Here is a 13751-nt window from a genome sequence, read left to right as displayed (position 1 = left end):
TAAAAAAAATGTAGAATTTGCGATTTTTGCCAGAATAAAAATCACAGATGCGTGTTAATTTATTTGTTTGTTTTGTTTTTCCCCCAGAGGTGATCGTATTGACCCGTTGGTCCTAGAAAATCATGAGAGGACTCATTCGAACGGAAGTTAAAAGTTCTAGTGCCCTTTTTAAGTGACGAAAAAGATCGGAGGCCAAATAGGCCACCTCTCCCGCCCAAGGTCGTCTGATTAAAAATTTCCATTTTGTTCACAACAGTTGAAAGACCCTATAACTATGCTTTTGGATGTAACATGACCCCCCAGAGCCAAAGGAGAAAGATTTTTAAGTCATAAAATTTTCCATTGTTTACGCATAGTATTTGCTATTGGGAAGTAAGCTATGTATACATTTTCGGGTGGGGGAGGGGCAAATTTTCAGCTTTAGGTTTTTTCATGGCGGAATTTTTCATGGGCAAGGAAGTTTCCAGGGGGTGAACTTGTCAGGTTAAATTATCCACAAGGGGAATTTACCAGAATTCCTATATAAAATTCTTTTGATATGTCTTGCTTTCTCTTTTCCGTCTCAATTTTATGCGTGGAGTCGTTAAGGGTAATTGTCCGGGGTAGGTTTTCACCGGTGAGTTGTCTAGAGGATATTTCCGTGGGGAGGGGGATTTTTTCGTAGAGGTATGGCCCGATTTCCTTGAATTATTTAAAGAACGATCAGTAATTGTATAAAAAAGACAAGATTTTTTCAACTAAAAGTAAGGACCAACAATAAAACTTAAAATGAACAGAAAATATTACGAATATGAAGGGTGAAACCCCTTCTCAACACCTAGCTCTTTAAGCTAAAGTTTCTTGTAAGTACTTTAAGAAAGCTTCTTATTGTTCTAACTAAACGACACTTTTGATTCAAGAGTCGTTCTCAAAGAATTGGGACAAAATTCAAACTTTAGCGTAAAGAGCGAGGTGCTGAGGAGGGGGAAACCCCCTTCATATACGTAATAATTTCTGTTTGTTTCAAGTTTTAATGTTGCTTCTTACTTTCAGTAGCAAAAACTTTTTTTTTTTTAATTTAATACAGTCAAAGCCGATTGGTTACTTGACATAGTGTTCAGTATTCGATGTCCAAAATACTTTCTGTCAGTTTTGGACATTAGTTCTCTTCTTTTATGGAATGCATTCCTGATACAAGGTTAGAAGTCAATCGAGGAGTGCTTTAACATTGAGATCTGAAAATCTCAAGAAGCAGATTTAATCGATTTGGCCTCTGATTGTGATTGAATTTAAAGTACAAAGCATCTAGTGGGGGAAATGTCAGGAGGTGTTAGTTTTCACTTATATATTTGATGATTGAGAGATCATCTTTGGTAAATTGGCTATTTTAAAGACTGTTTTGCACTGAATAGCCAACATTATTCCGTCAGTTTTGAGTATAAATTCCCATTTTTAGGGAACATGTTTGTGATGAAGCAAGGTCAAGAGTCAACCGATTAGTGCTTTGACCCTAAGATCAAGAAATATAAAAGTGACCTTGATCAATTTGGCTTCCGAAAGGTCAATCAATGTTAGAAAGTAAGAATGGTGATCCGACAAAAGTACCATATTTACCCAATACCGGCATTTGTTTTCCTGTCAATTATTATGTAAAAGGAAATACTACTACTACTAACTACTCACTGTAGCACCTAGCCACATGAGGCCAACATAGCTGCGCATGCTCTTCCTCCCTCACAATTTACTCAAAGCTTTCCTCTTTAAACCTTCTCAGTCTCAAGAAGTCCCAAGTTCCTTCAAATCATTTATTTTGATCTCTTCCCACCCCATTTAGAGAACAACCTGCTTTTTTGGCCCAAAATAGATTGCTGTAAAGGACGATTTTTGGAAAGATGTCATTCTTCGTCCGCATAACATGTCCTAGCTATCTCAGCCTTTCTTTCACTATAGTCTTAGAAAGCGGGATAGAATCATATTTTTCGTACAGCTTACTGTTTGAAATACGGTCAGTCAAATGAACACCCCTTTGACTGATATTACAATAAGAACTTACTTGGATAAGGGGGCTTACATGGTTCCACAATATCATGAAAAAACTATAAACAGTAAACAAAATGTTGTTTTAAACAAGCAATGAACCGATATAGCTTTGCAACAAACGGTTATCATAATAGCAAGGAAAATTAGTAAAAAGAAAACCAAATCAAACAGAAGAAAATGCCACATCTTATTTAGACTTTCCAAATTTTAAAAGCAATTGTTTTTCAAGAGTGGACTACCACTACTACCAGGAGGCCAATTTGACAACATCCGTAGAAACGAGCAGTGAATATGATTAAAATAGAATGCGTACTGCTGGCTGGGTTTGAAAAAAGAGAAAATACAATTAAAAAATAATCAAGAAAACAAGGGTAATTTCAGCCAGTGGATAGTAAATTCGACCTGTCTCTTGGCTGTAACTACCCTCATTTTCTTGATTATTTTTTAGTTATATTTTCTATATTTATGTTTATTTTAATGATTTTTATGTTGAATTATCTTGTTCATAATAACTCATCTTGAATTCTCTTGTCCTTATTAACATTTTTAATTGTAATTAATGATTTTTTTTTCAAATTGTTCAGATATAACAAATTGAAGCAGAGGCAAAGATGTAATTGTAAAAATGAGTCTCGCCATGGCTATCACCTTGTTTCATGTTTTATAAATTTAACCATGAGATGAAGCCACTTGAGCAATCTAGGCAACTTGTCAATTTTTTCGAATAATTTAAGTGCAGACGACCCTTTTACAAACATTCTTCCATTTCTATTACTCTAACACGAAGACTCAAATTAATAATTTCTTAGCCTTTACTTCAACAAATATAGCAGATGGGCTGGTTAACAAACAACAAATTTTTCGCAGCTTGATCTGTACAATAGCCAAATCAAGTCTGTCATTGTCATCTTTAGCAAACTTCCAAGCAACATTACATCCCACTTAAGCAAACAAACTAACGGGCAAATAAATACAAAAGGTGCAAAACACAAAAAGCCAAATGGTAAAGCCGGTAACTGACACTTCTAGGTGGGCCCTGGATAACCAAATGTGCTTGAAGTACACAGGGAGTTAGATTAAGAATGAAAGGATTTCTAGCAGAAAAGTTAAACTATCTCTACAATTCCCCCAAAATTGTAAAATGGATGATGAGTAAACATTTGTATTGGCGAGGGTGATAAAGAGAAGGGGTAAAGACTAGAGTAATGTATAGAATAGATAGTAGTAGGAGGCAGAAAGACACTCTGGCTGACATTTTATTTATTTGGTTGATTTATTTTATGCGATAAAGAAAAATTACCCTAGTGCTCCTGTTCGTACCCGAATAAGAAGGAAAGAAACTGAGCCTGGGGAGGGGGGTTTCTACGTCCAAGAATTGTCCAAGACAACAGCCTCACAAAAACAGTTCATAAAAAACAATAAAGAACGAATTTGAACAGGAAAGAAAAGGCTAATCAAGCTTAAATAGTGACTTTTTTAAAGTGTCAATCATTCCTCCTACCCTCTACCTCAGGTAAAATTCCCCAACAATTCTAACTACATACACACATTTTCATTCTCTAACTAGTTCACCCACCATTTCTTTTTTCTGGCATATTCATCTATCTCTATTAACGTATTTCCAATTAATGCTACTGAATCCTCACCATGCCTAAAATTAGGCCTTTAATACTACTTATTAGGATTTATTTTCCATTTCCACGGGGATATAAGCCTATGTCCTGTTTCATTAAAAGAACTTTAGTTTTAGGTTGTCATATCAGAGAGAGGGCGTAGTAGGCCCTTGATTAGCTTTGCAGCTGACGTGTGGGGAAAATACAAAGATCAATAAGAGAGAAAGACACCCATGGGATCAAATCCTAAGGCAGGTTTCATAGAATGTCGTAACGAAAAAAAACTTTCAACAGAATAACTCCCATATGAAAGAGCAATTAGCTTATAACGCAATCATCGTCTCAGTAAAAATACTGTCGTCAGAACAAAAAAAGAAATATATTAACTTTCTATAAGAAGAAAATTACTTTTTTTTGGGAATGAATATCAACGATACACAAAAAAAAAAAATCCAGAGAGTGTGCATTTCAAATTAAACGCTAATGGTAAAAAGGAGACAAACCATAACAAATGTGACATAACAAGTACTCTTTTGACTCGTCAGTCACAGGAGGAGATAGGGTGGGCTAGAATTAAGAATTGTAACTCCACTTCAGAATCAATATTAATGGTATAATTGTTTTTACTCCCGTAACCTCTTTAATTTTCTAAATATATTCTTATTATCTTAGTGAAAACTCTATGAAAGTACACTGACTTTACGCCCAGGAAGAGTTAAGGGAAGGTCTAGACTTTAAAAAGTACAAGATATGTCATTTTCCTGGTATATTTTAAATGATCGAATTTGTATTTATTTGTGAGGAGATAGGAGGCGCTAGAGAGGTCTAGTTGGTTGGGGTGGTACTGAAGTAGTAGGATTGTCGGTTTTTTTTTTTTTTTTTTTTTTTTTTTTTTTTTTTAGCCGTTTATTACTTTATTTGTTGGTGTGTTTAGAAAATGGTAAATTTTTACTACTGCACGCCAACAAAAACGTATATTTTTCCATCAGTGCAGTAGATGTGTAATATAAACAGTTACAACTGTGTTTATTAATAAAGTATCGTATCGTATCGTATCGAAATTAAGATTCCTTTTTGTTATTGACCACTTGTTACGAACCTCAACTAAATTTTGCCAAAATCATCAGCAGTTTCAGAAAATTGTAGAACACACTGAACACGCAAACATCGAAAAGAAATACAGTTGAAGTTGTTTCATTTTTCTTTTCTTGGCACGTAAAAGGTAAACATGAAACCACGCCGTATGAAACATTTTGAAATTGTCTAACACATCTTTATCGTTCTTTCTATCCTAGTTACCATGACTAACAGCAATTTACCATGGCCGACGGGTATGATCAACGGTATTAACCTTTATCAAACAAAAATTATTTCTTGTAATTATTTATTGTCCGATAATCTCAAGACGTCTTCCCTTACTTCTTGCTAATACATCCACACCTCCAGTAGCTTGAATTCACTGATGAAATTGTTTGAAGCAAACTGCTGCTGTCCTTCCATCCTGTTGGTAGCTTCCAAAGTCACCTACCAGGGTAAATGTCAAGGGAGGTGAAGCGCTTAGACCAAATCTGCTTTTTTTCAACATAGCACTGGATAACGGGGTTTTCAGTAGACGTTCTGTGCGTAAAATGGACCTCAAGTTGACTGCATGGAATGAATAGTAGCATGATTTGTCCTAGAACGTTCTTTCCATCTTTGGCTTATGCCATGTAATCCTGATAAGATTCCCGACATAATTTCACAAGTTCTTTTTTTGTCGGTGTGCAAAATCTAATAATTTAGTGAGGGTTAGCAAAAACCTACAACCAATTATTCATATTGATTTATCATTTTCTATGGAGCAGATTTTCAAATGTAAATTGCTTTAACTTTATTTTAGTAAACTTTTTCTCATTATTGTAATAAAATACAAGTAGCCAATTCACCACCAATTTTTATGGCACTTGCCCGGTCGGGCAAGTGCCATATAGCGATCGCAATTTCTGTCCGTCGGTCTGTCGGTCCCAGTTTTGGTAGTTTGGGCACTTCCAGATAAGCTACGATGATGAAAGTTCGCAGGCGTATGAGGGACCGGAACAGATTAAATTAAAATAGTCGCTTCCCCGATTCGACCATCTGAGGGAAGTGGAGGGACGGTTATTTCGGAAAAATTAGAAAAAATAAGGTATTTAACTTACGAACGGGAGATCGGATCTTAATAAAATTTGACGTTTAGAAGGACCTTGTGTCTCAGAGCTCTTATTTTAAACCCTGACCAGATTCAGTGACATAGGGGGAGTTGGAGAGAGAAACTGGAAAACTTGGAAGACGCTTGGAGTGGAGAGATCGGGATGAAACTTGGTGAGAAGAATAAACGCAAGTCCTAGATACGTGATTGACATAACCAGGAGGAATCCTCTCTCTTTGTAGGAGTTGGGGGGGGGGGGGTCCAGTGCTCTGGCAAGCTCGGTGCTTCTGGAGGTGCTAGGGCGATGAAAATTGGTAGGCGTTTCAGGGACCTACGCAAATTGACTTGATAATATTCGTTTCCCCGATTGATCTATCTGGGGGGGGGGGCTTGAGGGAGGAGAAATTGTGAAAATTGAGGTATGTTTGTCTTGCAAATGGGCGATCAGATCTTAATGAAACTTGATATATAGAAAGATCTCATGTCTTAGATGCTCCATTTATAATTCGGATCTGATCCAGGGACATTGGGGGTGGAGGGGGGAAATGGATATCTTGGAAGCCGGAAATCTTGGAAAACGCTTAGAGTGGAGAGATCAGGATGAAACTTAATGGGAAGAATAAGCTGAAGTTGTAGATACGTGATTGACATAACCAGACAAGACTAAATCTCTTTGGGGGAGTTGGGGGGATTTCTAGTGCTTTGGCGAGTTCGAGAACAAGCAAGTTTTAGGTACGTCACTGACAGAAGCGGACCGGACCCGATCTCTTTGGGTGGACTCGAGGGATTTCTAGTGCTTTTGCAAGTTTGATGCTTCTTGACGTGCTAGGACGATAACATCGATAACTCTAGTACCGAGGCTAATTTTAGGTTCCAACCACGTCACAAATGGCTCTTGTTTATGTTACTGGCAATTTCAACTGTAAATTCAAACTTGAAAAAAGTCTTTGAGTTGGTTTCAGTTTTATACTAAGTGAAACCTAGTCCGTATAGATAGATAAACCCAAATAAGTTTTACTATTAAAAATTTGCTTTAGCAAAGCCATGGACTAGTGACTTGCAACCAAGCTTAGCGTGTAGTCAATAGCAGCCGAATAAATGGATGTGCCCCCCCCCCAAGAAGAACAAAAGATGCAGAAAACATTTTTTTGGCATTTTAAATACATATAAAACTTTTCAGGCATAAACAGCCTTTTTCAAACCATGTTCCCCTCCCATTGGAGAATACCGTCAACATAGTATGAAAAGGAACAATATAGATGTATGGAATTCCAAAACATTCTAAAGATAAGCAAAACAAATAAAAATAATCCAGAAAACTCAAAGCCATTTGTTGGCATAAATATTATCTTTAAATCTTACTAAAATGAAATGTATATGCCGGCGGCTTAGTGCTTATTTCGAATAATTAAACTAAAAAGATAATAATTTACTCTGGCCATATCTGAACGCAACGTAGCACGGATGGGGGAGGGGTTTTCCTAAAAATGATCCAAGAGACCTAAAGAGAAATAGGGCGTAATAAAACTCACAAGAGGAGACATCAAATTAGGGGGAGAGGATTGAGTGGGTTTTTACTGACAGCCGCTTGAAATTTCTGAAGTGTGTGCCATAATAGTTTTTTTTGCATTTAAGTGTGCGAATGACTGATGAATGGTTATTATTGAGAATGAACAATCATGACTTCAGATTCTCTTTTAGGATGCATCTTGGTTTTCCTTAATGTACACTTTTTGCTGTATGAATAAATTGGTTTAATATAACGGATCTGTAAACCAGCTTGAAACTGCAAAAACGGGTTACTGACACTCTTCAACCAGACTTACAAAAACTGTTTGATCTACTTAATTAATTTTCTTTGTTATTGCGCATTAAAGTCACTTATTCCTTCTTAGTTTTAAGAAACTTATTGGTGCAAAATTATCTGGAGTTTTATGTTATATTTTCTTCATATTATCAGTTTCTATTAATGACTAATTGATCTTTTTACCGCTTATAAAAGTTATGATAAGAAGCAAAGTTGCATTAAAAGGAATTATTATAAGGACTTGATTAGGAATTGGTGCTGGCCCCACACCCTTTTACAGGATGCCATTTTCCCTGAATTACGTCGTCATGGTTGTAGTTGTAGCTACAGTCAAGTAAAGAGTGAACTTCGGCCCATATTAACTAAAAATAAAAAGCAAGTTTTGAAAGAAATTGTCCACTGAACAGAATCACTATTTGAACCGTTTCAGGATTGGTAACTGTTTTCTAGGTTAAACCAGCAAAAACAGAAAAACAAATTATCCCTTCCAGGTTAAACGGGTCCCATCCAGGTTCCTCCCAATTGTACTTTCCAGGTTAAAGGTGGAAAACAAGTTTTCCAAGATAAACCAGATTAAATAGGAAAACAAGTTGTATTTATATGAAAAAGGTGCTAGAAACCCCTCAAAAATGGCGGCGGATCAAAACAAAAAGCCCAATATTAAAATTTCCATGGTCAAACACTCTACACTACCCCCCTCCCCCCACCACCTATTGAAAACCCCAGAAAGTAGTGCTCTATAGCTGCTTGGATGGCCCTTTTTTCCTTTTTTCTTCTCAGTGCTAACAGCCACTGGAACATCGTCGAGAAAGGGTTGAGGGATCATTTGAAAGCTAATGCTTAAACCTATTGTTTATAATTGTGATATATCCTATTTGACAACAATTAAAGTCTCTATATGGTGAAAAGGGAAAAATTTTTTGGTGCAGCCTAACACTGCATGTCTACGTACGTAGACCATCATCATCATCGATCAAGTGTACTTTCTTCCATCCGCTTACTATCTTAAGTTTAATATCAGACACCTGTCTAGCATCTAGAAAGTCCTGAGCTCCATTCCCAATGGTAAAAGATTTTTTTCCTGGAAGATTTTCCAGTGATGTTTTGATTTGCTTCTATTGGTAATATTCAAGACTTCGGGCTAATAAATTGCACCAGTTTTCAACTTTCATTGTCGCAAAAGGACGAAAGAACCAGGAATATTTTTGGAATTTATATTTCTTGTTATGTGCGTAAAAATCACTGGGAAAACTAACTTTTATTGGTTATTAAACTGGAAATCTTCATGAGCATCTTTTTCTTCCCCCACAACTCCAGGAATATCATTTTGTGGCAAAAATACAATATTGACTGCATCATGAGGCAAGTCTATGATAATTTTATTTTTCATAACAGTTTGGGGTACAGATCATCCTCTCAGACCAAGCAATTTGTATCGATTGGTTCAGTCTATTTCCTACATTTCTATTTCTTAAAATAAAGCCACACCTGATAATTTTAGGGACCGCGCATTTAACATACCTTTCGCAGTTTTAAACTACAAACAATTAAAGCTTACACTGCCATAGCTATAGCAGTCATCTCGCTAATGTTGCTAAATAAAAAATTTGTTTGGGTGCTTATACGTTTTAGACAAGGCTCTTATTACTATAACTATAAAAAAGATTCACACAGCCTACCTTGCTAACCGTTAACTTTTTGTATTCACCTCAAGTAGTCTAGAGACATTTAAGGTTAGAATTAATGGAATATCAACTGAGTATTCATTAGTAATAGATGGACTATGAATAAGTTTCTAATACAGACAAAAAAAAACGAAAATAACAAAATCTTACTTGTTCTGATGCTAAAGGTAGAGATTCAGGGTCAGTTGTATATTTATCAAGGAGAGCTATTGATTCTTCCATGTGACTGAATTCATGCACCATTGCCATTTCTTCGTTCTAAAATGGTAGAAAGTTTTTACCTTTCAGAAACTAGGGGACAATTTTCTTAACAAACCCTATTTAAAGACAGGTTTCAATCGAAAACTTATTTTACTTCAAAATTACATATATACTACATGACACTGTTAAACTCTTATCAGAATCCCGAGCCTATGTTGATTACCATTGTATACAATTTCGTTTTTTGTTAACTAGATTCAATAATACCAGAAGTCATACCAAAATAGCTTCTTAAATGTGTAAACTCTGCTAAAAGATTGGAACAACTCAATAAAAAGTGAACTATCAGTGTTTCCAATTAAACCAATTTAAGGTAGGCAATGATCATTTATTTCATAAATCGAAAAAAAAAGTTCAAGAGAAGCTTTTTGCTTTAGATTTCATTGCTGTAATGGGTTCAACTGTTTTTCTTTTGGACGAAGGACCTAGTCCCTTCTGTATTTACGGAGTAATCTTAAATGATCAAGTTAAATCTAAAAAACGCCGAAGAAATACAATTCAAAAAAATTAAATTTTTCAAACAGTAGTTAAGGATTATATTAAGACTTAAATCAAGCATAAATTAACCTTCATAAGAAATAAAACTTAAAACGAACAAGAAAGATAATAAATCACGAACAACAATACAGCTTTACTGAATCAGTTTAACTTTATGAGGCGACACAAATTATTATTACTTTTTAGTACGGCATAAATAAACACCCTAGCCTTAAGAGGGTATTTATTATGACTACAAATAATAAACATTTATGTGTGGTGATTTATGTTCATTTTAGCTTTGATACCTTTAGGTTGAACCTGTTATATAATTTAAGTTGTGCTCGTGCTTCAATTTAAAATCCTTATTCACTTTCGTAAAACTTCACTTCTAAAATTTAAGCACATAAGAATGTATGAAGTTTCAATCCTTTCAAGCGCCGAAAGACGAAGAAAAAAACATACTTCTGTCTGTTTTTATTTCTTTCAAGCGCCGAAAAAAATAGATTCTGAAAACCATTTGTCATAGGCACGTCCTAACAAACGAAATAACTTTCATTTTTCTTAAACACGTACGTGCGACCCTTCGTATTTCCATAGGGTCATAAAGTAACTTCAATTTACTTCATATTCTTATGTGAATTAAGCCTTGACCAGGACTTTAGCCAGAAATATAATTTGGGACGAAACTTTTTCAGAGAAAGGAGTTTGAGTTGGAAAATTTCTTAGAACTACACTTTCCTATCGGATTTAGCTAAAAGGGATATGACTTCGATCAAAAATTAAACTCATTTCATATTTTTGAGTCAAGTTTTAAACCCCACGACTGATTCTCTCCTTTCTTGACGATACAGCCTTGACTTTCAAGTTTTGAGATAGGGCAGGAACCATTAACAACGAAGACAACAGGAAAACACGTTTTCAACTAAACACGCACACAAAAATCGTGTCCATTGTTTTGAATGTTTATGATAAAAGTCAACAATTTTAGCTCACTGATGTCCTCCAGCCGTGAAGCACGCAAAGGATATTTTAAAACATTTACTCTTCTTCAAAGCGGATGTGCTTAATCTAACGATAATAAAACGAAAAAAGAGAGATATGATCAACTAGATATTAGTAAAAGAAAACTGACAAAAATAATCATCAAATTCAACTTCTTTTTAGATGGTGTAAACTTACTACCAATTTTGAGACTGTTTTCCTACTTAAAATCAGAGCAACGCATGGCCATTCTAAGGGAAATAAATTAACCAAGGAGTTAAGTATTAATACCCTTGTAATGCTGAGAATGAACTCGAACAAGATAAATTTGACCTTTTTCATTTTAAACTGAGTCGATCGGAGTTAAGAGCTTTGTGGCTTGGAACATTTTTTTTTTCTCGTCGAGATGTATGGAAATATGCGGTAAAATGACGGTCCATATCTACGTATCAAGCTCTTCCGCGGTAACAAATTAAAAAAAAAAGAAGTACAACATACTGGAATGAGCATCCACATAGTCATAGGAATTAAAAATGAAAACGAAGATCGTTTGAATCAACCATTTAAAAGAAGGTTGCACACACAGTTGATCCTAAGGATATATATATATATATATATATATATATATATATATATATATATATATATATATATATATATATATATATATATATATATATATATATATAATGAAAAGAGAAATCACCAATGCAACAGCACAAACACATAAAAAAAAGAGACAGAAGGAGAAAAGGAAGACTGCTTTCCTAAATTAGTGATTAATATAGACCAGTACTTGAATGAGGCATTAACCCTAACTATCCATACAATCACATAGGTCAAACAGCATAGCCAAACACAATCAACCATAAAGAATAATCCATGGACAGGCAGTCATGTCGTCAATAAGTATAAGTCGTCATTTACCAAACAATAGAAAAATAATAAAGACAAATAATTCAGAGGCAACAACCCAACACAAGGGCTCATCAGGAGAATACACTGGCCTATAGGGTTTCGCCACTTTAAATTCTCTACCCAGCCAAGTGTTGTAGCTACCACAGAATATCCATGGCATCCCCGTGTCAGGTATCACCCCCAAAATACATGCCTATGAAAAAAAAACCAGCAAATGTAAAACAACCAAGTAACACCAAAACAAGCTTATCCTGTTAATATATCCCTCTTTTTAGCAACAATAGGTAAACTAAATATGATAAAATTTACCAAATCACAAATATTAACAAATTGCAAAAAAAAATTAATGAACTAAACAATTATAGAATTCATCATTACCATGAGGCTATTTTTTAAAAAAATCCGCTCTATTAGAAACACAATTCAAAATAAATGGCGCTGCATCATCATTTGTCGAACCTCCGAAATTAGTTGAAAATTTCTTTAAGTATTTCCAGATAATTCTTTTGATATTTATTTAAAAGTTCGTTATAATGAAAACTAAATTTTTTAAATTGCCAAGTTAATTTATTTGCATAAAAACCTCTTGATATCAATTTTTGGCTTAAGATTTTACATCTATTTTTAAAATCAATATAATTACTACAAATCCTTGCATAACAAGGTAACTGTGAGAAAAAGGCAGAATATGTGATATTTGAGTGTATATTATTTTCAGGGAATAGGAAACTAATCACTTCAAAATCAATAGCAACCGTTTTATTATACATTTTAAAACTTAATTTATTATTATCACAAATATTAACATTTAAATCTAAGAAATGATCTACATGGCCAGCGCCATGACTAGGTTCAAGAGTAAGCTCTGATGGATATATATTTTTAGAAATATCAAAGAAATCCTTACAATTTAAGACCAAAATATCATCTAAATATCTTTTATTATTTGACAAAACATGTTTTAAATTATTTGGATTATTCTTATCCATCATATATTTATATTCTAGTTGACTTAAAAACAAGTCAGCTATAAATGGGCTGGCATTCCCCCCCATGGGAATTCCCACGATTTGCTTGTACAAATCACCACCAAATCTTATATAAGTATTGTATAAAACAAATTCTAATAACTCAAAAATCATATTCAAGCTGTAACATCTCAAGTTAACTGTGGTATTAAAGCAATTTGTCCATATAGCTTTTTTATTATAAGTGTCTATTTTTAAGAACCTTTTACTAGATAAGAGGAAAGATTTCTCGATGACAGTTTTTAAATTATCTAACACTACATTAAGTGATAAATTAGTATACATAGTCGCAAAATCGAAAATTAACACTCCTATATGGATTAAAATTCGAAAACTTTTTAATACCAGAACAATAGGTTTTAAGTTTATTTACAATTTCCTTTAAAATTTAGGAGAGGTCAGTAGCAGCAATGCGGGTTGGTCATTTAGCTGCTCCAGCAACAAACCGTGGTTTAGGGGGATTCTTATGAAATTTTACAGTCCAATATAGGAAAGGGAACTTTTTATCATTGTCATTTATTTTAATATTAAAATTTTTAAAAAGTATTTCTTCAGTCTTTTCAATTAAATTCTCATCCTCTAAATTTACCTTTTCGTAAACCTTAGTTGTGCATAACTCCCTTTTTAAGATATCACAATACAGCTTCTGACAAATTATGGCAAAATTATTATTAGCTTTATCCACTGGCACAATTACAAATTCATTCTCTAGATTAGCAATTGCTTGTTTAATCTTCGCATTACAAAATAATGATTTAGTGTTACTATTTTTTAAATTAGAATATATTTTAT

At 34.3% G+C, this 13751-nt stretch overlaps 2 protein-coding genes across 2 annotated transcripts in view; one reads left to right on the top strand and one right to left on the bottom strand.

The window, feature by feature from the left end:
- The window catches only part of LOC136033871 (spermine oxidase-like), a 445682-nt gene that overhangs the window by 253472 nt on the left and 178459 nt on the right, over positions 1 to 13751 (top strand). The gene's annotated exons all lie outside the window — the stretch shown is intronic.
- LOC136033866 (protein MTSS 2-like) overlaps positions 1 to 13751 on the bottom strand; it is a gene marked incomplete in the record, with an annotated part of 126827 nt that overhangs the window by 49429 nt on the left and 63647 nt on the right. Inside the window, 1 exon segment of the mRNA XM_065714836.1 lies at positions 9442 to 9549. Coding sequence (XP_065570908.1) covers positions 9442 to 9549 — 108 coding nt within the window.

This window comes from Artemia franciscana, chromosome 12, assembly GCF_032884065.1.
Source record: "Artemia franciscana chromosome 12, ASM3288406v1, whole genome shotgun sequence".
In the NCBI taxonomy this organism is placed as follows: domain Eukaryota; kingdom Metazoa; phylum Arthropoda; class Branchiopoda; order Anostraca; family Artemiidae; genus Artemia; species Artemia franciscana.
The sequence above is the reverse complement of the archived record's forward strand: the minus strand, read 5'-3'. Positions and strand labels throughout refer to the sequence as shown.